Genomic DNA, 21,487 nt, shown 5'->3' with positions numbered 1-21,487 from the left:
GTAATTTATCGATCTCTAAATAAAAGAGTTTAACTTCAGGTAAAATAAACATTTATGTGTTATTTAAATGTTTTATGCCTCCACATTTGTAGTATAATTCTGATAAAGTCACAGCAGGCGGACATTGTGCCAGACACAACCCTGGTTTCTGGAGCTCTATTAGCCCTCTGTCCTCTAATAGGATTCCACTGGAATGTTCCAGATTTTGGAGAATTTCGAAGGAAAAGGGAAATCTGATAACAATTAAAAACACCTAAGTGTCAAGTGTTAATTTAAAGATCATGAGTAGGTCTTTTAAACTATGTATGACCATTTAATATTTCTACATTTCATTATCTGTTTCTTATTATCTCTTTCTCCGCCTCCTCTCTTTCATCTGCCTCAGTCATCATTGCTCTCTCTCCTCCCTCATTCTCTTTCTCGTCACCTTCAGCCTCAGCCAAGACTCCTGAACTCAAGTCAGGGGTCTAACAAAAGAAAATGTGGGTAAACATGCTTATTTATTACTGGTACCGCCATAGTTAGTTATTGCAGATCCGACATGCAACCCTCGGACTGGAGACTTCCAGGTAATGTTAGGCTCGAGTATTTTAAAAATCGCCCTTTCCTTCTGACAAATAGCTTGGTTGCATTCTCACATCATATCAGAGTTTGTTCACTAAGTGTGTGAGCCACTTAAAAGAAAGTTTCTCTAACAGCAGCTAATGGCAGCGCTCACTGATAGAAAAGTTCAGCATAACTTCAAAAACTCACCTCAGCATTGCTGTCATCAGAGAGAAGTGGGATTCACTGTTTTACAGCCTCATTCAGAGTAAACAGGCGTGGACACCTGGTACAATACAAGCTGAGGTGAACAAACGACAGGCTGTATTCACTACAGATGAACTCCAGCTAAAATGTATGAGGTGACTCGGGCAGGTAAAAATGTAAAATATTTCAAAATATTTCAAAATATTTTTATTTCTGATTTATTGCTAAGTGTTGATATTATTCAAACATGTTAAAATATATAGTTTGCACAAATATATTTGAGCTGGAGAAACATGCTGGCCGCCCGTGGCCATTGTTAAGGAATGCATAGCAGCTGGCTGAGCGTGTTATTCGTGGACTTTTATAGGCAAAAAAGTGTAACACACATTTTCAATCAACAATTTCCACCTGTTTTCTGCAGTGTGGCCCAAAATGTCACACAGATTGAATAGAAGGGAATTTCAAGGTCAACAAATTAGGGAATTGGCGGAGCACTTCTTCCTTTTTGATGATCTAAATAATTTAGGAGTTTATCCAACAGTCTTGTCTTTATCTCTTAGGGGAAAACACGGAGTGGGCCGGATAGACATTGTTGAGAACCGTTTCATCGGCATGAAGTCCCGAGGTAAGACTTAAAAATGTTTTGTTCTTCTTTGTCTCTTTTTTTGTGCCAGATTCACCATTCCTGACTTACTTGAGCAATAATATCCACTGTAAATGCAGTAAGGTGCATATATTTGCACTTACTCTGAACTGCCTCATAGTATTTTAATTTTACATGCACTGAAAGCCTTCCTTTCAACATCCAGAGCTTTCATCCAATTTGCAGTTATTTTACATGAATGCTTCAAGTGTCACCTCTGCTGTTCTACTTCCATAAAAGTGGGCCGGGTGGCGAGCACGCTTCTTAAGAGAAATGTTTTTCCTGTGGTTCACCTGGAATCATAGACTCCAAAGTTGCTTCCATTCACTTATGCATGCACACATACAGAAAACACACACCGTGAAGAGGAAAGGTGCACACGCTCCAGTGGATACACACAAATGCACAGTCGATCACGTATCTGCGCACACATCGCTCTAGGATGGTTTTTTTGTCTCTTTATCTTCGGCATCAGCAGGCAACTTGAAAAGCTTCTTTGTTAGGTCTCTACATGTATTACCACAGCAAATATACAGGGCCAGCGAGCAGCCCTGGCCTTGCGAGACACGCTTACACAAACTGTCCTCTTCCTCCCCGACACTATGTGCTATGATTGGCAAATTGACTGGCCAACAAACTGTGGCTGTGGCGCCACTTGGCAGGTAGAAATTGGAAAATGGGAAGCCCACTTTTCTCTCCCCTCGACTGAACAAAAGATCAAAGCTGTTTCCTACACTGAAGCAATAGGAAGAGGTGGAGCAAGAGGTGCCCGAGTGGTTGAATAACTACCATCAAGTGTTCACGTTGCTGTCCTCGGAAACGGCACTCGTGTTAGCACAATAGAAGATGGGAGGAATTGAACGGGGACATGTCATTTGTGTTGGGTCATATTTATTTGTGTGGGGTCAGGGAGGCGGCAAGGATTGAAATGGTTTGTCAAGAATCTTGTCACTGTGCTACAAAGCATTCAGCAGCCTGTGTGCCAGACTAACATTTCCCTCCTGTCAAAACACTGTCAGACCTCTGACCAGTGCACCCATGATGGCCTCAGCAAAAAGCAGTCGGAAATGGCCTCATCTTTTGATGAGCGGGCTGCCTCGTCAAAAACTGCTGTCAGACATCAAGATGCTGGCTCTAAAAATACTTATAAAAGTCTTTTTTTTTTAATGTCTTCATCTAAAGAGTCCCACCAATAATTAACCAGCTCATCTTGATCTAGAACAGGGGTGGACAACTCCAGGCCTCGAGGGCCGGTGTCCTGCAGGTTTTAGATATCACCCTGGGTCAACACACCTGAATCAAATGATTAGTTTGTTACCAAGCCTCTGGTGAACTTCAGGACATGTTGAGGAGGTCACCCCTGATCTAGAAGATATTTAGCTTTATTCGCTTGCTTGCGCTACCTGTTTATGCTCAGCTAACAGTTTGCCTGAAGGGTCAAAGAGGATCAGCTTAAAAAGAATAAATTCCTGTCCTGAACCCCTGCAGGCCTGCAGCCATGGTTAGCATACCTGCACTGACTGTATAAACCTCAAAGCCACTGGATTTTCTTTCTTTAAGCCTAACTAAACTGCCACTGTTGGGGCTTAACCAGATAGCGTTTCATTGTTTCCTACTCTCCGTGAAGCTAGTTCTGTTTTTGGAGCACTTAAGCCGAGTTTTGTTCAGGGGCAGTTTTAACTCATTTATCTGATCGAGCCTAGAATGGAAATGTCTTTACGTGCCCTCCGTGGCCCAGGATCTCCAAAAAGCCACAAGCCGCTCTTGCGGCAGCCTTTTTGAGGCTTTAGACAATTAGCGGCGTCACTAATGCTTTGTTTTTTTACCTGCGAGCACAAAATAAATGCTTCTCAGATCAGCGGTCTTTAGGCTTGTACAGATTCGGATTTTACCTGACATTTAAGTGACAGCTTCAGTTCTCCTGTCATCTACCTCATCTTTTCTCCCTCCCTGTCCAGAGGGGGTAAATTGCAGGGTAGTCAGAGCCGTGGTCCAGACTCCGGGCTGACAGGGGCCTCCTAACCTGTCACAGGCTGATCCATGTTTTGTGAGCACTGTGAAGGCCTGTCTGTCAGACGGCTGATGTAGTTGTTTGGCTGCAGTTAGTTCAAATGAACAGACCTTGTAGTTTATGTTGCTATGACTGGCCTGTGAAGATTATGCCTTGGAAGTAATTATGTGCACTATCCCAGTGCCTCTAAAAATATGATATTCATGAGCAGTCAGGCTTGTAAAGGTGCCAGCACTCTCATCTAAAACCCAGCTGAAGTCTTTTGTGCAAGTTTGACTTTGTTTTGTTGATTTTTGCTTTGGTTTGTTTAGGGATATATGAAACCCCAGGAGGTACAGTTCTGTTGAAGGCCCACTTAGACATTGAGACCTTTACCATGGACAAAGAGGTGCGGAGGATCAAACAGGGGCTTGGTATCAAGTTCTCTGAACTTGTGTACAATGGTGAGTGCCCAAAATATCTCATCTTAATTATGTTGTTTCCTCTTATTCTGTTTTTCTCCTGTGCAGTTCCTGCAAGAAAGAAGCAAACACGCTCAGTGCATCCGTACACTGCTGTGTGTTCAGTGTGTTTACACGTGTGTGTCGAGCTTTTCTCGGCTCAGGTGTCCTAATCCTCCCTTCTGCTCACTCTTCACCTTCATCCACATAATAGGATCAGTGCCATTACAGACTGACTACTAGGTTGCTTCAGTTATACCCTCCAGAGGCAGGAAACACACACACACACACACACACACACACACACACACACACACACACACACACACACACACACACACACAAAGGTGATACTTTGAGGAGGAGGGCAGAGATTAAACCCATTGTGGGTTTAAATCATTAATAACTCTGCAGATAGCAGACGGCTGGTAGTGGGGCTTATGTTAACAATCCACCTGTTCAGCATCTGTTTTTTTGCAATATTTACCTAAACAGTGTTTTATAGGAGAAGACACATTTGACACTAAACGACTGATTAGCGGTCAAATAAATGCTTAGTTGATTAAAATGAATCTAAATCCGCTTGCAGAGGTTTAAAGAAAGCCCAAATCTTAAAGCATCACTTTCACATCACTTTTGAAAGCAAAAGACCAAAATGACGGATTTCTTTGATTGACGATTTAAAATAATAATTCGTGTAATCTTCTCAAACAACCACTTAACAGAGCCATGCTGGCATCTAGAAGCAGCTAACACGAAGATCAAAAAAGAAAGGAATGATTGTCTTTGAACATGGCCAGATGATGAGGTGGAGGTCAGCCTCTGGTGAGAGAAGGACCCCTGCTGAGTGGGGTGTGACTGACCTCTGAACATATATAGACGTGTCCCTCGCCCATCTGTCTTAGTGACTGATGATCCAGCTCATCAAAATTGGAGAAAAGAAAGGGGGAAAGGATCTTTACCTGAGACAGAAACGAGACCAGAGCAGAGAAAGAATTGTATCTCATAAAAGAGCGAACAGTCAGATCTGTGTGGCCATCCGTACTTGTATTCAATAAATAAGGAAAATACAGTGGAAAGATTTTAAGCAGTTTAGATGTTAAATTGTTATTCATGTGCCCAAACGTATCCATTACAAGGTGTCCTGATTCCAGGTGTTTGGCTTTACATGAAAACAAAGAAGCAACAGTGACGACTAAAGTCCCCAGAAAAACAACTTGTTTAGACCAACGTGCCTCCCAAGTGTCTTTGAAAAACCATTTGCAGGTGAACTGTGAAGATGGATTTTTAACACTGCATTAAAGTAAATAAGAAACAAAAAGTCAAAAGCTTCCAGGTTTTATTATAGCACTTATGTAGATCTTGGGCTGTGTGAGCAATACAAAAGTCAGCAACACAAGCACTTTTCCACAGTCGTGTAAGCAACAGGTAAGATCTTAAGAGTACAATAGTTTCTTTTTCTATAGTGTCCACAAAACAGGTGGACATGGCAACCATGATGATATTCAGTGGTTATTTTGGAACTAATATGAAGCCTTGAACTTCATTTATTATGGATGAAAAGCTAAATAACCAGCTAACGCTAACTAAGCTTAGTTTGCAAGGTGCATCCGTTCACTATGCGAGTGCCTCACATAAACCCTGATATCTTGTAGTTGGTTCCAATTAGCTTACAAATAAAGTTCACAAAGTTGAAAATCCTTCCATTAAAACACTTCAAAGATAATCTAAGGGTCCACTGACTCCATTTAGCAGAGGTGAAGCTTAGCAGATGGTCTGCATCCACCTGTCATTCAAAGCATCCACATAGAAAGACACTAGAAGGAGAGGGAACCGTTAGTGATGTGAAGCAGGCGGGTCCTGATTAAACCTTTTCCCATTTTTGAAGGGACTGTTTAAAGTGATGACTGATAGAAGTGAAACGTACTGCTGACGTGCTAACTAAGCTACAGGGTGACCTTGAATAACCAATCATGACCAGCTGGCAGCTGTAAAGTGACAGCAATATATCACTGCTTTATATGTGGATGGGCATCTATAATGCATCATTTTAAGCCTTGTTACCATTAATACTGGCAAGTTATTAAAATATTATCTATGAACTACTTATAAATAGGCTGTACACATGTTTAATTATTCTCTAAATATGGGATCTTTGATGGGGATTGACTCATTTTTGTGTGGATGCCTCAAGTGGTCATTCGAGGAACTGCAGGTTTTTTTTTTGTTTCTTGTTTTTCAGCCCTGGTTTTGTCTTATCTCTCCATCTGCCTGGACTATAATAAAAACAACTCCTAAACCAACCCTTGCATTACAGGTTTCTGGTACAGTCCAGAGTGTAATTTTGTGCGACACTGCATCGCCAAGTCCCAGGAGAACGTGGAGGGCAAAGTGCAGCTGTCTGTCTTGAAGGGTCAGGTCTACATCCTGGGACGAGAGTCACCCAAGTCCCTGTACAACGAGGAGCTAGTCAGGTAAGCAGAGGATGAAATACAAAAAAGTGCATATGTGTGTGTGGTTGTAAGACAGAAGTGACAGCTGCGTGTGGTGCTGCTCTGGTGCATCCACATGTTCACCAGTCGGCCTGTTATTAGGTCACTTTGACAAAGCTCTCTGATGATCTCCACATCAGCATACTTAACTGACCCTGCCTCACAAAGACATCAGAGAAGTGTCAGACTCAGTTCCTGCAGGGCAGACCTCAACACCCCCCCTCCGCCCCGGCCTCTTAGCTGTGGTAACAGTGGGTTTGTTCAGGAGGGTGACCCCTAATGCCCTCTGGGCAGGCTCAGCACTGACCAAAGTGAAAACCTCCTCCATATGTCTCTCCATCTCCACGTCAGTCACACACACACCAGTTGTACCCTAAAGTCAGAGAGCTAATGGTGTTTTCAGCCAGACGAGAGAGGTGATTTCACTCGGCTTTTAAGAGGAAAGCACCAGCATGTCATGCTAGTTAAGCAGGTCAGAAAGAGAGACACTAAAAACATGCCTCACACAGTCAGCCATTCAGTTCCTTAGACTGGTTTGGCAAGCGAAACAGCCAGTTTAAAAAAAAGGAGAAAAAAATCAATACGGTGAGTGTACATTTTGTCCTGTGAGAGAGGGGGAGATAAACAGAGATTATACTGTACTCAGACCAGGCACGCAGCCAGCTTTAGTAACCCATACTGGCTTGTTTCAGTTTAGTTTTTTTTTACTAATATTCAGTTTTTGCTAAACTTTCAACTCGTTTTAGATAAATTATAACTCCTCATTCCTTTAAACAGACAATTTGCTGTATGGTTTTAGTTGATGAACGCTTGTGTTTTGATACGAGGCTTCATTTTATAAAGTCACATTTCTCAGCAGGGATGATACGTCTGTGTGACTCAGTGTTGTGTTGCACCATCGCAAAGTCCTCGGGGCCACTGACAGATGGGCCAGTGGTTCCACATAAAGGGGCTCTTTAGAAACATCAGCCCCCCAAAAAACTCTCACATTAGTCTCAAATTTAGTCACTCACACTGACACACTGGCTTTATTTCTTACCCACGGAGAGCAGGTTTTTCTTGATAAGGTGTTGTCTTTTCAGGAAAACACACGCCTGTGACTACAGACCTGTCGCCCTACATGCTAAACCTGAGAATAAATGCTTGAATTTACGAGACCAAGCCGACTCTCAGGTGCCTTTCAGCAGTTAAAAGCAAAAAGATATTCAGTTTCATATATACTTTTCTTTGTTGATCGTATACAACAAAGAAAAGTATGAAATTCTTTATATGTGGCAACGTGAAACCAACAAATGTTTGGGTTCTTACTAAAGTCTTAAGTAAGATGATGAAGTTATAAAGAAAATAGTCGTAATAGTTACAAAATTGATTTTGTTCATCTTCTGGCCTCTTCTATTTGTGCCGCACCAGTGCTCAGTTTCTGAAACTAGTGTTAGCATTAACATTTAACAACAATGAGGAAAACATGTCATACATTGCAATTTTTTAAAGATCATAGATCTCACTGCATTTTATAAGATCTGTGTTTGAGATACAGAATGTGCATATATAGAATAAAGACACTATTTTATTTCAGAGGTGCTCCTGGTGAGCTTTTGCTTTCGGTATGTAATTTTGCCTCAAAGTAAGAAAATAAAAACTCAGTGATACACCTGAAACAGGAATACGCTTTTATTTTTTCTGTAGTTATCGATAGCTTTCTCCAGGTAGCTGAGATGGTGGGACACCAGTATAACCAGAGTAGCTGTGAAAGCTACCCAATAAAAGAAAAGGAGCAAAAAGGGATAGTGACAGAAGCTAAAACCAAGAGTGAAACTTAGAAGGGGATTTGCTCAATGAAAAGAGCTCCAGGACTTGGGAAGGTTCAGAAGTTTCAGCTGGAATTATATCTACTAAATCAGTTAGCAACAAAGCCTAACAGCCTAATACAAAAGGGGCTTTAAAATGGAGGCAGCGGGTTAGGGTGCAGGGGGGAAGTTGTCTATTGGCACTTTAGAAGAAACTTTATTGGATTATTCTTTAATTGAGAACAATGGATAAAACAAACTGAATGAAAACTTGATCTATTTCGAGAAAATGCAGTGAACCAGAACTTTCTTAAGTGCTTTCTATTGTACAATAAAATGCATAAAATCCCCTAAAAATAAGTGTTAATACACACTCATCGGCTACTTTAGTAAGTATTGCAGCACTGGGTTGGACCCCCTTTGCCTTAATCTTTTATGGCACAGATTCAGCAAGGTGCTGAAAACATACTCCTCAGAGGTTTTGGTCCGAATCGACATGACAGCTTCACACAGTCGATGCAGATTTGTCAGCTTTACATCCATGATGAGATGATATCCTGTTCCAGCACATCCAAAAAGTGCTCTACTGGATTGTGCAGACCATTTGAGTACAGTGAACTCATTGTCATGTTCAAGAAACCATCCTGCTGGAAGGAGCGATCAAAGGACAGGCACACAGTGGTCCTAAAGGGATGGACGTGGTCAGAAACAATACTCAGGCAGGCCCCAAAGTGTGCTAAGAAAATATCAAACACACCAACAGGCTGAACTATTGATACAAGGCAGGATGGATCCATGCTTTCATGTTATTTACGTGAAATTCAGACCATGCCATCTGAATGCTACAACACAAATCGAGACTCGTCAGATCAGGCAATGTTTTTCCAGTCTTCTCCTGTCCAATTTTGATGCCTTGACCATGTCTACATGCCTAATCGCGTTGACTTGCTGTCATAATATTGGCTGATTAGATTTTGCTTTAAAAGCAATTAACCGAGCGTTCCTAACAAAGTGGCCATGCCAGACTTGTTGGAATGTTTTCCAGTTTCTACAAAACATGTAAAACTACTTAACAACACATTTTTATAGATGTAATATGTCATTGATATACAAACGAGTACTTACTTATGTATTAGATGACAAGCTTATTGTGAATTACTTCTTCGTTGCCACTGACAGATGGACGTACCTGACAGCGATACACCTGGAAGCAGCAATCTCATACACACACACTCTCACTTATTTGCCACTACATGAAAACCTGTCAAAATCACACACACACACACACACATAGAGACCAGATTAGGCATGAAACCCCCGCTGACATCCTGTTGGCTCTCCACAGGCAACAGTAAACGGCGTCATTAACACAGTGGTAATACAGCCCTTCGCCGCACCCATCTGAGACAGAAATGTCACCCTCCTCGCTCTCAGCAGTCTCCGCTCTCAATTAGACTGCAGGGTTTCTTAAAGGAATACACAATCACATGCTTGCAGACACACAGGCACAAAGTGCTGTATTCTTTGTGGCCACTCACTCATAATGGTGTTCAGGTGCTGGGCAGGGAGCCTTGTATTGAGAGTTGATGATTTAGTTGTCGGCCTTTCTTTTTATAGTGTTTATCCTATCATTTGTTGGCAATTTCCTCTTTTGCTAAGTGCTTTTGAAGAATGAGTGCAAGCTGTACACCGGGAGTTGGGGGTGTCATAGAAGGAGAGGACTCAGTAAGGGAGTGTATTAAACACTGCAGGTAGAAACTGCTGTAATTACACAGCACACGGGCACTCTTTGTGAGACACAGTAAGAAGAGATGACTACACAACAAGCAGCCTCGACAACATGGGACAACGCACCGCCGCAAGTTATAGATTTACTACTTTTTCACAAGAAGTGGATAAACTGGAAGACAGACAGCAGATTACAAAATCATCTCAACACTTAGCTCACAGTTGATATGATGGGATTGTTTGTAAATGGGTTATGTGCGTCTTTTGTGTTCTTGTATGCGTGAGCGTGTTTTCATTCTGCTGTGTTGATGCGCAAGCAACTAAAGAGCATTCAGAGGAAAATCAATTGGGACACTGTTTCAAAAGATTATCAATGATCCAGTTATCCCAGCGGTTGATGAGGCTCTGTCTCTCTTTATGTTCACGCCAGTGACGGCAAACACTTCAATCAGTTTGTTACCCCACTGTCCTCTAACGTTTGCCTTCAGTGTTTGGTCCCTCCTTAACTGATCCCAGATTTGAAGATTGCTCCCTGTTGGCTCACCTGCTTCTTTTCTGACTTCTTTTTGTTTCAGCATGGACGTGCAGGGAGACTACGACCCGTGTGATGCCTCTGGATTCATCAGGATTAATGCCGTCAGGTTAGCGTTCGCCTTAAAACCAAAGAGTGACTGTTTATTAAAGCCAGCTCACACCTATGCTTCATCCTTCTTTGTATATTTTTCTGCCACAGGTTAAGGGAACACCACCGCTTGCAGGGTTTGTCCAGCACCAAGCAGTAGTTGGTGTCAGTTGTGGAACAACACCTTCTTTTCTTGTTTTCTCTCTCCATGACATATTACAAACCAACAAATTTTAGTCTTTGTGCCTCTAGTATCTACCTTATGCCTTATTATGTAGTGTTGGTTGTATTAGCACAATAGGAAGCACATCATTTTCATAGTTGAAAGCACGTAACAGCAGGATTGGCTCACTCCAAAATATGAACTGTGGATAAACTCTTGATATGTATTTCTTAGTATTTGGTTCCCTGGAATTTTCTATTCTTGGCATCATTATTTTAATACCATGAACTGTTTGTATTCAAATAAAAAGGGGTGAAATTTCCTTTTTCTTTGTTTCTCTTCCACTTTTTGGTGTTTCATTATAAAAAGCACAAGTCATTTATGTCTTTGGCAGACTGTGTATTTGTTTTTTAGTTTTAATGCATGCCTGTTTAAGTCTTGGGGCCACACTCGGTGCCCCGAGGAAGCCGTGTCATATTTTACAATATGCAGATGTAAGGGGAGCGCTGCAGAAGTGAGCATAATGGTTCAGTGATAGACACTGAAGTGGAAGCAATGAGGTCATTTCTGAGCTCAAATGGCACAAGTCAGATGGAAGGAAAACCAATTGGACGCGATACATATGTATATTCGCCAAGCATGGCGTCCCCACGCTTACACGACAGAGGCAGGAGGGGGTATTGTAAGGTTCACTTACAGCTTTTTTTCTTTTCTTTTTTTTAAATTGGAAGGTGGTACATTGGTTAGCACTGTTGCCTAATAGAAAGAAGCTCCTGAGATCAAATCTAATCTGGGGCCTTACTACGTGGAGTTTGCAGGTTCCCCTTGTGCATGTGTGGGTTCTCTGCAGCTAAACCAGCTTCCTCCCGCAATCCACACAGACATGCATGTGGTTAGGTTAATTGGTGATTCTAAATTGACTGTAGGTGTGAATGGAAACGGTTGTCTGGCTCTGTGTGTTATCCCTGCGACAGATTGCCGACCTGTCCAGGGTGTACCCTGCCTCTTGCCATGTGATAGCTGGGACAGGCTCCCCTGCAACCTTCAACTGGATAAAAAGGAGAAAATGGATGAAAAATGGGTACGCTCTTTTGGATGACTATTTAAAGATCTGTGAATAGGTGAACGTGGTGCAGTGTCGCTCAACAGGAAGACTTGAACGGGAATTAACAAGATTAGGAAGGAAATCTATAAAATTAGCTTTAATGTGGAGATTAAGGCATTAGGGAACAAAACTACAACTGTACTGCTGAAAACACGAGTAAAATATGTGTATGCTAATGTGGCGGGTTATTGTTACAGCGGCTTTTCTGAATCAACTGAAATGTGGCAGCAGATACTAAGTGCTTAAGATGTCGATGTTGTATTGTGACAACATTTTGGAGGTCGACAAATTAAAGGAAATACTGACTTGTTGACCTCATTCCTTTGCTCCCTCGCAGCCTGGATACTCTGAAGGAAAAGGTCCTCTACACTACATTTCATTAAACCAAGGTTCATGTTATACCATGACAAAGCAGTGAAGAGCATTTCTCTTCAGTTTAAACTTTCTCGTTCACTTTTTTAACCTGGATAACTGCAGCCTGTTCAAACACCATTACTGGTATAAACCACTGGGGTCTAAACAGGCGCAAAACAAACACTGTCTAAGCCGTTTTAAGAGATGCACTGCAGCCCTGAACATTTCTATTAATCACACAGCAGAAGTGCATGTGAGAATGCAAATGTTAGCTGGTCTTCAGCCTACCGGCTTCTCATTATAAAGTCTATGTCATGTGGGATTGCACTGATGTGTGAATACATCTGAAATGGACCATTTGTGGTTCCTACATGTGGAACAGCTGTGGAAAACAAAACTGCAAAATTCATGTTAAAAAAAAAAAACAGCTTAAAAGTCTTTGATGTGCAGTCCTTAAGCATATGCTTGCCCCCCTGGATTGGCTTTGAAAACCCTTAAAGGAAGATGTTACTACACTGAGCGATGACCTCTGCCCTGTGAAGAATCATTTCTATTCTGATGGGAGTTGTCTCTTCTTCCATAGAGCATCAGGCCTTCAAAGTAAATACAGTGGACACACTGTGATTGGAAAGCACTCTCCCTCATCATAATAGAGGCTTCTCTTTCTACGTTTTAGGTGTTTGCAATTTCCTTTTATGGTTAGATGTAAAAATAATTCTATGCTGTAGCTGTTTCTCTTCTTCTTCCCTAGTTCCCACCACTGAGAGATGTCAGTCCTGTATCGAAGTGCTGGGTACGCTGTGGGCCTCATATTAGGGTCCACAGGCACAGGAGACCCCCTGCCAGGTCTAATGGGCAAAGAGGAATTCTCGGACCCTTTCAGTCCTGCAGCAGCCACTCAGCCACTGCACAATTACACGGCAGGCGTCTCAGTCTTTGCCTGGTCAATTACCAGCCAGTCCCTGCATTTACTGTTGTGCGCGCACAGGTTGTAAGATAATCAGTGTCCAAAATTGCCCGGTTAGAATGAAGGGATGGAAGGAGAGTTATTCAGATTAGTCAGTCAAGCTGAAGGGGTGGCAGGAGGGATGGGGACAGCTATCAATCTCAATCTGGCTTCAGTGGTTGGAGAGGGGGAGGATTGTGGTGACCTTTCTGTTTTGTTTCTAGAAAGATATGATCCTGTGGAATTTTTTTTACTGATATAATAGCTTGCATGCATTTCTTTTCAGAATTACAAGGTTGCGTATTGAAGTTTTACTTAGGTGAATACTGCTCTATCAACAACTCTGTACGTGTGTGTGTGTGTGTGTGTGTCTACTTACCATATCACATGTCATATCCCATCCGCCACCCCCTCCCTTCTACCTGCCTGTCCGGCCAAGCAGGTATGAAAACTGTCCCACACCTGACCAAGGGAATTAATCATCCTTGACCCTGGACCAATTACCCCTCATTACCCACTATGTCTTCCTCTCAGGGGAGAGTTGTGTGACAATAGAGTGACATGAAAGTCAGCGGTAGCACAGGACCGATGGACACTCCTAATGGACACTTCTGTGCGACTGTGTCTTCTCAGGAGGCCAGGTTGACTAGCCTTCCACTCCCTGTCACTCTTCCGCAGCACATGTACAAAGGAGGCTATTGTCCCGGATCACAGTCCGCGACCTCTTGAGCTGAAGTGCAGAGGGCCGCCGGCAACAAAAGCTGGAAAAGAAATACTCAAAGGTGGTGATGATAAGAAGGTTTAGTTTAACTTTATTTAACCATTTGGTACAGCTTTCTAAGATGACAGCACTTTTAAATGGATTCTAAGTTACTAATAATTTATAGACCAGTTATGCAAAATACTAAAATCTCTTTGGATGAAAGTCCAAACTTCACTTCCATCTAGTATTAATTCAGCTGCAAATGTTTGAAATGTACAGTGATTAAGTGCAAGACAAGGGATGGGTGGTGTTGCTAATGCATGATCTCTCCAAAGTGTACCCTACCTCTCGCCCTATGTCAGCTGGGATAGGCTCCAGGCCCCCTCTGCATGCCTGAATTGGACGTGCAGTTAAGAATGGATGGATGTATGTTTGTTACCTGCTTCAAACCACTGCTTTAGCAAACTGCTCTCAGGACTTAATATTTCCCCATCGCTATCTCTAAGTTGTCATGTTGCAGTTTGCTTCTTGAATTTGCAGGAAGCTAAGTTAATCGTCAGGTTTTTACCCATCTATTGTGATATTAATTTGTTGAGGAATTAACAGAACAAAGCGCACGAGAATGTCTGCTGTCCCCCCCCCCCCTTCAATCTGCGCTCCTCATCTGCCTGTCAGTGTGGAGAGAGAGCGATCCTTTTTTTCACTGACCTGTCCGCTTCAGCACAGTAAGACAGGAACAATGACCAAAGACCGTTAATTACCACCAATTACAGGCCAAAGAAGCTCTTGTTCACTATGGTTTGTGTGTAACCCAAGCCCAGGAAGCCGCATGACGGCTGTCCCGCTGTGTCTGTTCCTTCACCTGCCTCCAGAGCACCACATACACGCACTGTTCTTACCACCATCACGTCATATTTTATACCTACCTGGATTAATAAACACCCGCTTGTATCTGAATAAACTGGCAGCTGCTTTTTGTGCTCTACCATTTCACTTAATACTGCTTTACTTAGCAGGTAAAGGGTTAATGGACTGGTCCCCTGAGGTTAGTGTAGAAAGCTTATGGGCTTGGCAAAGATGATGAGGTCATTCCCAGCTAAGAAACAATAAGTGATTTGCAGCACACAGTAAACATTCTGCTGGGCTACTATGAATACATTATTTATATTAATATTTTCTGTGTTCACTGGAAGATCCAAATTGAACAGGACAGTATTAATAGCACATATATGAGGATAACCGCCTCATTGTTTTCTATACAGATGTGAAGTATCTGTTTTAACCACGGGCCATTAAATTGAATACTTTGAATAAACTGAGATGGGAGTGAAAGTTTCTGACACCTGTTGTATTAATTATCTAAATTATCTAATTCTGTGGTTCACGTGCTGGGTATAAGTGCCACTTATGCAGGCTAGTCTGAAAGCACTGATGTGTCTTTATGGGTCAGATGTGCGCTTCATTCATACTCCTGAAACTTGATCTCCTGCTGCAACATCAAGGCGACCATCTGTGAGGAACCATCAAAATAAAACCTTCCAGGCTAGCTAACATCCACGGTTCCTGTGTGTGTGTGTGTGTGTGTGTGTGTGTGTGCGTGCGTGCGTGCGTGTTTTTACCTTGATGTCAAAGCCTATTTTCTGGTGTCAAAGGACACCCATACATGATGTCCTGAAGATCTATAGACAGATGGGACCATTACGGTCAAAGCCCCTGGCTTTGTTTGTCCTAAGTCGGTGATGAAATATTGATGGAAAAATAGAAATATTTTGCCCGCTGCTCAATGTTGCTCATCTAAAAGGGTTAATGAGTGTGAGGACTTCCCTGTCTCCTCTTACAACCAAATGTAGCTCAACTACTCACTAACATTGACCGGAGTCTGCAGGCTCTGTGGGCCTAACAAGAATCGATAACCTTTTTCAATACCGGATTAAGTCCGGGTATAATTGCTCAAGTAGCCGAATCCTGACTGATGAGTGCGCTGGCCTGCATTTTACAAACTTTGGATATTGTCCGTCTTTGAAAAGATCAGAATAGTAGGACATTAAAAAGATTTTTGCCTATTTTCCTTCTTGCTGAGAGTGAGACTCACTTCTGTCTGGTAAATATAAAGCCACAACCATCTGCCAGTTAGCTAAGCCTGGCTCTGTCCAGACGTAACAAAATCCACCCTAGCCTGAGGTTTTTGCACTTTTATCTTTGCACAGATTAAGCAAACAAACTGTAACATGTTTGTTGCCTTTTGTGGTGGATTTTGTTCCAGCTGAACTGAGCCAACCTCTCTTGCTTCCCCTTCTTATGATAAGCTGGACTAACTCCCAGTCATGTAGGGTCATGTTTAATATAACAGTGATAGAAACACTGATCATTCACTGTCAATTTAAGTCAACGTATGCTTCTTAATCTGTAATTAAGGGTAGAAATATACATCACATCATATATTACCTACAGGTTTCTTAAGTATTTGACTAATTTGTGGATTTTTTCCGCAAACTTGCACAAATTGCTTCTTTTTAGCACACTAATCGCACAGATCAATACTGAGATGAGCGTACTGACTGTGATTCTCTTTACTTGGAGCTTCAGTACACTTTTATTGGCTACATTATAGCTTAAAGTAACATCTTTGCTTTGACAATGAGTTTTTTCCGACTTCATTTAAAACCTTTAAACTCCTGTGTTTGGATAATTCTTTGAAACTGGTTTGAAACTTCTGCCGTACTTTCACTGAATCCAAACCTATCAAAGTTATGACAAACACAAGCGCACACACACACACCATTACAATGCCCTCAATTTTGCAGGTCCCTCTGGGAAGCGCCAATGCAGCATGTTGATCTCAAATCAATAGATTTATCTCCCTGTGTTGCTTCCCTTCCCCTCCTCTCCCTGGGGGTCTGCTGGCGAGGTTTGTTTGCTGGCACACGCTCTTTATGTTCTTCGATCTGTTACTCTGTGAGGAGGTGACTGGATGAGGGGTTCAAGGTGGATGCTGGTAGCCTCATTCTCAGTGAATCCCCTGGATGATGTAAATGTTTAATGGCGCTGGTTATTCGGTTGTTATGGCGTGTGTTATGATGGATGGTAATGCAATGTTTTCTGATGGTGCCTGAATTACACCGCAGGGTATGCAGGCTATTTGGGCTGGGTGTTTAACTGGCTTTCATTACTGAACTTTGCAAATATGCTCTGAAATTATAGTTCAAGCTGCTGCAGTATTTTCTGCTTCAGTAGTCATTTTAAGTCATTTTTGCACAGCGTCTTGACTACTAAACATGGTAACTTCACTCTAGCTTTCTTGTTATTGCTTTGATACTAAATGCACTGAGTGACCACATCTTTCTCATCCCATATAAATGTCTTCCAACTCACCTAGCTTAAACGTTTTGTGTGCCTTGTATTCTCCATGTTTACATGTAGATTTTAAAGCTGACACATTTACATTTGAAACCTAATTTGACAGAAAATTATTGTAATTTTACAACATTGTGCTAAATCTTGAAAATGGATCATAAATCCTGAAGCTATCATCTACATCAGGGGTGTCAAACTCAAATACACAGTGGGCCAAAATTCAAAACTGGAACAAAGTCGCGGGCTAACGTTAATATTTATTGAAATATATTTATTCATCCAGATATAAGAATGAATCTTTTCTTATGGACTCAAACACGTTTTGCTGAAAAACTGAATATGGAACAAGCAAAGCTTAACACTAAACAATATATATATTAGCTGTATAATACCAGTAGGCCAGCTCTGATAGTAATTTGGTATGGCTTCGCGGGCCAAATGTAATTAGGCTGCGGGCCAAATTTGGCCCGCGGGCCAGAGTTTGACACCTATGATCTACATGTAAATAATGCACTACATTACACAACACAGTTACAAATTGCATTTCATTTATGCAAATTAAATTTTGTACAGTATGACTGATTTAGTGGAGGAGTGCAATTTTCTATTGGAAAAACAACTAGTTCAAAGAGAATATTGTTGATTTGTAAAGATAGTTATCAGGTCACTAACAAAGTTTAGGTTGATGATGAACAAATTTTGGATCCATCCTTTCATGTTGTTTACACCAAATTCTGGTCCTACTGTGCGAATGTTGCAGCAGAAATTGAGACTCTGGCAACATTTTTGCAATATTCTATTGCCCAAACTGAGGCAAACAGTTTCCTGTTCTTCATAACTGACTGCCTGTGAGGCAAAGATACTACAATATTAGAAAGAGATCCCAACAACCAAACAACCCATTATGAACAAGCAACTGGTGACGGTAGGAAGGAAAAAACACCCTTTCTACAGGAAGAAAACTGTAGAAAGTGGGTTTGCAATACTCATCACACAGGTCTTGTACCCTAAGTATAAACTTTATCAAAAAACACCCATTTTGAGCCTAATCTTAAAGGTCATTTTGAAAACTCTGAGAAGCACAAGTAAGCCAGCGGTCTGAGACTGAATTGCTCTAGTAGAATAAGATGGTACTATGAGGTCTTTAAAATATGATGGGACCTGATAATTCTAGATTTTGTGTGTAAGGATAAGAATTTTGAATTTAATCTGAATTTAATAGGGAGCCTTTCTCACCTTCCTCCTCGATTCTGATGCTCGGGTTGAACTTCACCAGGCTGTGTTGACCATGTATACATGGCTAAATGCATTGAGCCTCCACGTGACCAGCTGATTGGATGCTATGCGTTAATGAGACTTTGAACAGGTATACCTTATAAAGTGGCCACAAAGTGTACACATAGTGTTTTAGCTTTGGTGTGAGACTAACAGGGCTGCTATGCTGTACAAAAGACTCATGTGACGTGTTTTGCAAACCATAAAGAAAGGCATGCAACCAGTTGTGAAAAATAGGTTTGAAAAGTTGTGAGATGGTGATAAATTATGCATGCTAAGTTGGGTTTTTTTCCTTTTTTGGACAGCCCTGGAAGATCTATGCGCCTTTGTATGCATGAAATGAGGAACACTTGTTTTGCTGTGCAGTATTCAGGGATGTGCTGCCACCTCAAAGCTGATCCAGCTGTATGCCTTGGCTGAGCATTACGTGATACTTTGCACCTCAGTGAGTATGAGCAACACAGCAGTAGGTGAGGGTTTTATCTCGAAAGTAGATTCAACACCAGCCGAGGACATCAACGGTCGGTTCCGCTTTTAAAATGCCTCGGGGCCCCATAAGCTGTGGGTTTAAAGTGCCGAAAAGAATTGCAACCCTGCTTTGCTTTGGGTGAATAAAAAAAACATTCAGTCCATTTCTGCAGCTCTGCCTGCTGATATGCTTTTATTTCTGTCATGCCTGGTGTTTGGCTTTGAACGGCGCCTCGTGTCATCCTTATGAAACTCTTTTCACCGGCTTGTTTTGTGGTGACAGCAGAAGAATTACCTGCAAAACACTCTTTGTCAGCTCAGTGTGCAGAGAGCTCACAAACAAGACCATTTAGCTATTATTTCCTCTCAGTATCCGTTAGACACAGCAAAACGGATGTTTATCAAGAAAAATGGGCGACTGTGGGAGAGGAGGAAAATAGGACAGGTGAAGAGAGAGGCCAGGAGAGAGGGATGGAGAAAAGACGAGAAGGGGTGAGGATGGGGGGGAGGGTTATTGGAGTTGAGGAGGGGTCATGGTGTCCCAGTGGAGAGAAATAGTGGAAAACATCCGTAATTTTCACTGCGGGATCCCGTGTAATTGAGTCATTTAAAATACAGATACAGAGCTGAATCAAAGCAAAGTGGCTCTTGGCGGGAGGAGGGGGCTGCAAAGTAAAATGGAAAAGAGGTAAAAACAAGGAGGTAAAAAGTGTGTTTCTCCTATTAGTGGGAGAAGCTGGTCTGTTTATCCTATTCATCTGTCAATCTTCTCTTTCAAGACACCGTGTTACCTGCCACAGATTTTCTTTTGTTTGTCCTCATATACTCTTTCAGTCAGCATTATGCTCCTGTTTTATGTTTTTTTAATTCATTTGTGGCACTGACTTAGCTTTTTGTCTCTGACTAGGTTCGTTTAGTCTTTGTGATGGATCTCCTATAATTTGACTGTTATGTTGCACTTTTTTTTATATCTCATTTATTTTAGTCAACAATCAATGTTGAATTGACTTAGCAAATTCTTTATATATAGCTTCTTCAGTTTCTATCATTTCTGATCACACATTTCCAGATAAATAAACACGACTTATAAATTGAGGAGTTTTTGGATTTTACGTTGTTTTTCATAAATAGAGAAAATGCTGATTTGATTTAGTAGCTTCGATTTTGTGAAGACATTTTTTAATTCTCGTTTTTAAATTTTAAAACGAGAGATAAACCTGTGGCGTGAGCAAATTTTGTTTAGACTGCAACAGAACAGCAAAAAAAGCAAGCAGCAGCACCTATGGAGAATAAGAAATGCAATAAAGAGTTAGCACAGCCTTCGTTTTAAAATGAACTTATGTGATCATGTAAATGAGTGTTAGAATGTAGAAAATATACATTTTACTAGCAGTGAAGTATTTCTGTGGGATTCTAGGATGAAAGTAACTTCAAGCACATAGTTTGCAAAGCAGGAAAACTTAACTGTCAAACTACTGTACAGAAAAAAATCACCAAGCATATATGGCATATTGTTTTCACTGAATTGTTGAGCACACCCAGGTGCAGACACACCTTACAGTTTGTGTCGCATGTGTGTGTTGCAGGTGTAAAGAAGTGTCATTATTCAGTAGTACTGTGTGAGAAGCACTGAGCATCTTTATAATGGCCATAATAAATAAAACCAATGCTTTCTGTTATGACAGGTGAACCAGTACTGCAAATACTGCAAACAGACATATTGTTGAACACCAAAAAAGTAAGAGCAATTTTTTCCAGCAACTCTACACCTCATCCCAAACCATAAGCAACACACACATGCTTAAAAAACATAGTTTAAGTACACCTACACTGGCTTATACAGGAAAAAGATAATAATATTACATAGTAAGTAAATCATTAATCATTAATATTTAATATGAAGGTTTAAGTCCTGGGACAACTGCTCAAGGTTTAAAGGCTAAGATAAGATCTGTGATTAGAAAACTAGTTCCCATACTTGCAGCTGCATGTTTCTACACGCTGTTTAAAGGTGAGCTCAACATTTTTCACAGGTCATTTAATATATGGAATATTTGTTAAAAAATAGTTATGTAAATTCTTTTGTGCCTCCATCTGAAGGCACATGAATCAGCATTGTTTGGATGTGCAGACTTTAGGTTTAAAAGAATTAAAAAATAATGAGCCCCATATGCTTCGTACAGACAAAAACTTGCACCCATCTGGTAGGTGGTTAAGTTGCACTGTGAGTAATTCTGGCCCCTGATTTTAAAACTGCACAACCGGGGTGTCGAACATGCAGCCCCGGGGGACCATATTCAACCCAATGGCTTTGCATGGTGAGAAAATTGCAATGAAGTCATTCACTACACTTTTCTTTTTTATCATAAGATGCAATCCCATTACTGCTGTGGTAATGTGATGTTAGTATTACTACACAGAAGAAGTATTTTTAGATGTAGACATTTTGTTTCAGTAGGATTGATGTTTAGATTCAAAGGCTATGCATGATCAGTAAATGTAACATGTCTGTGAAAAGCACTCCGTAATTAAACTTTACATAATTACTCCTTCCTCTCCTTCACTTATTAAAGTAAGAATAAATTAAGGGTTTTATTTAAGGGTTTTTTTTGCCTATGAAACACACTCTATAAATAGTTACTATAG

At 41.2% G+C, this 21,487-nt stretch overlaps 1 protein-coding gene across 2 annotated transcripts in view; it reads left to right on the top strand.

Moving 5' to 3' along the window:
• The window catches only part of ass1 (argininosuccinate synthase 1), a 30,516-nt gene extending 19,558 nt beyond the window's left edge, over nucleotides 1-10,958 (top strand). For both annotated transcript variants that reach the window (XM_085413962.1, XM_085413963.1), the window contains exons 12-16: nucleotides 1,311-1,375; nucleotides 3,716-3,847; nucleotides 6,162-6,318; nucleotides 10,427-10,492; nucleotides 10,585-10,958. In XM_085413962.1, coding sequence (XP_085270088.1) covers nucleotides 1,311-1,375; nucleotides 3,716-3,847; nucleotides 6,162-6,318; nucleotides 10,427-10,492; nucleotides 10,585-10,633 — 469 coding nt within the window. In that variant the 3' untranslated portion in view covers nucleotides 10,634-10,958. The remainder of the gene's footprint in view (nucleotides 1-1,310; nucleotides 1,376-3,715; nucleotides 3,848-6,161; nucleotides 6,319-10,426; nucleotides 10,493-10,584) is intronic.
• Nucleotides 10,959-21,487: the final 10,529 nt, after the last annotated feature.

The sequence above is a fragment of the Rhamphochromis longiceps genome, linkage group LG7 (genome assembly GCF_057381845.1).
Source record: "Rhamphochromis longiceps isolate RC_006_pf linkage group LG7, R_longiceps_female_GT1.1, whole genome shotgun sequence".
Taxonomy (NCBI): domain Eukaryota; kingdom Metazoa; phylum Chordata; class Actinopteri; order Cichliformes; family Cichlidae; genus Rhamphochromis; species Rhamphochromis longiceps.
This window is presented reverse-complemented; position numbering and strand designations above follow the sequence as displayed.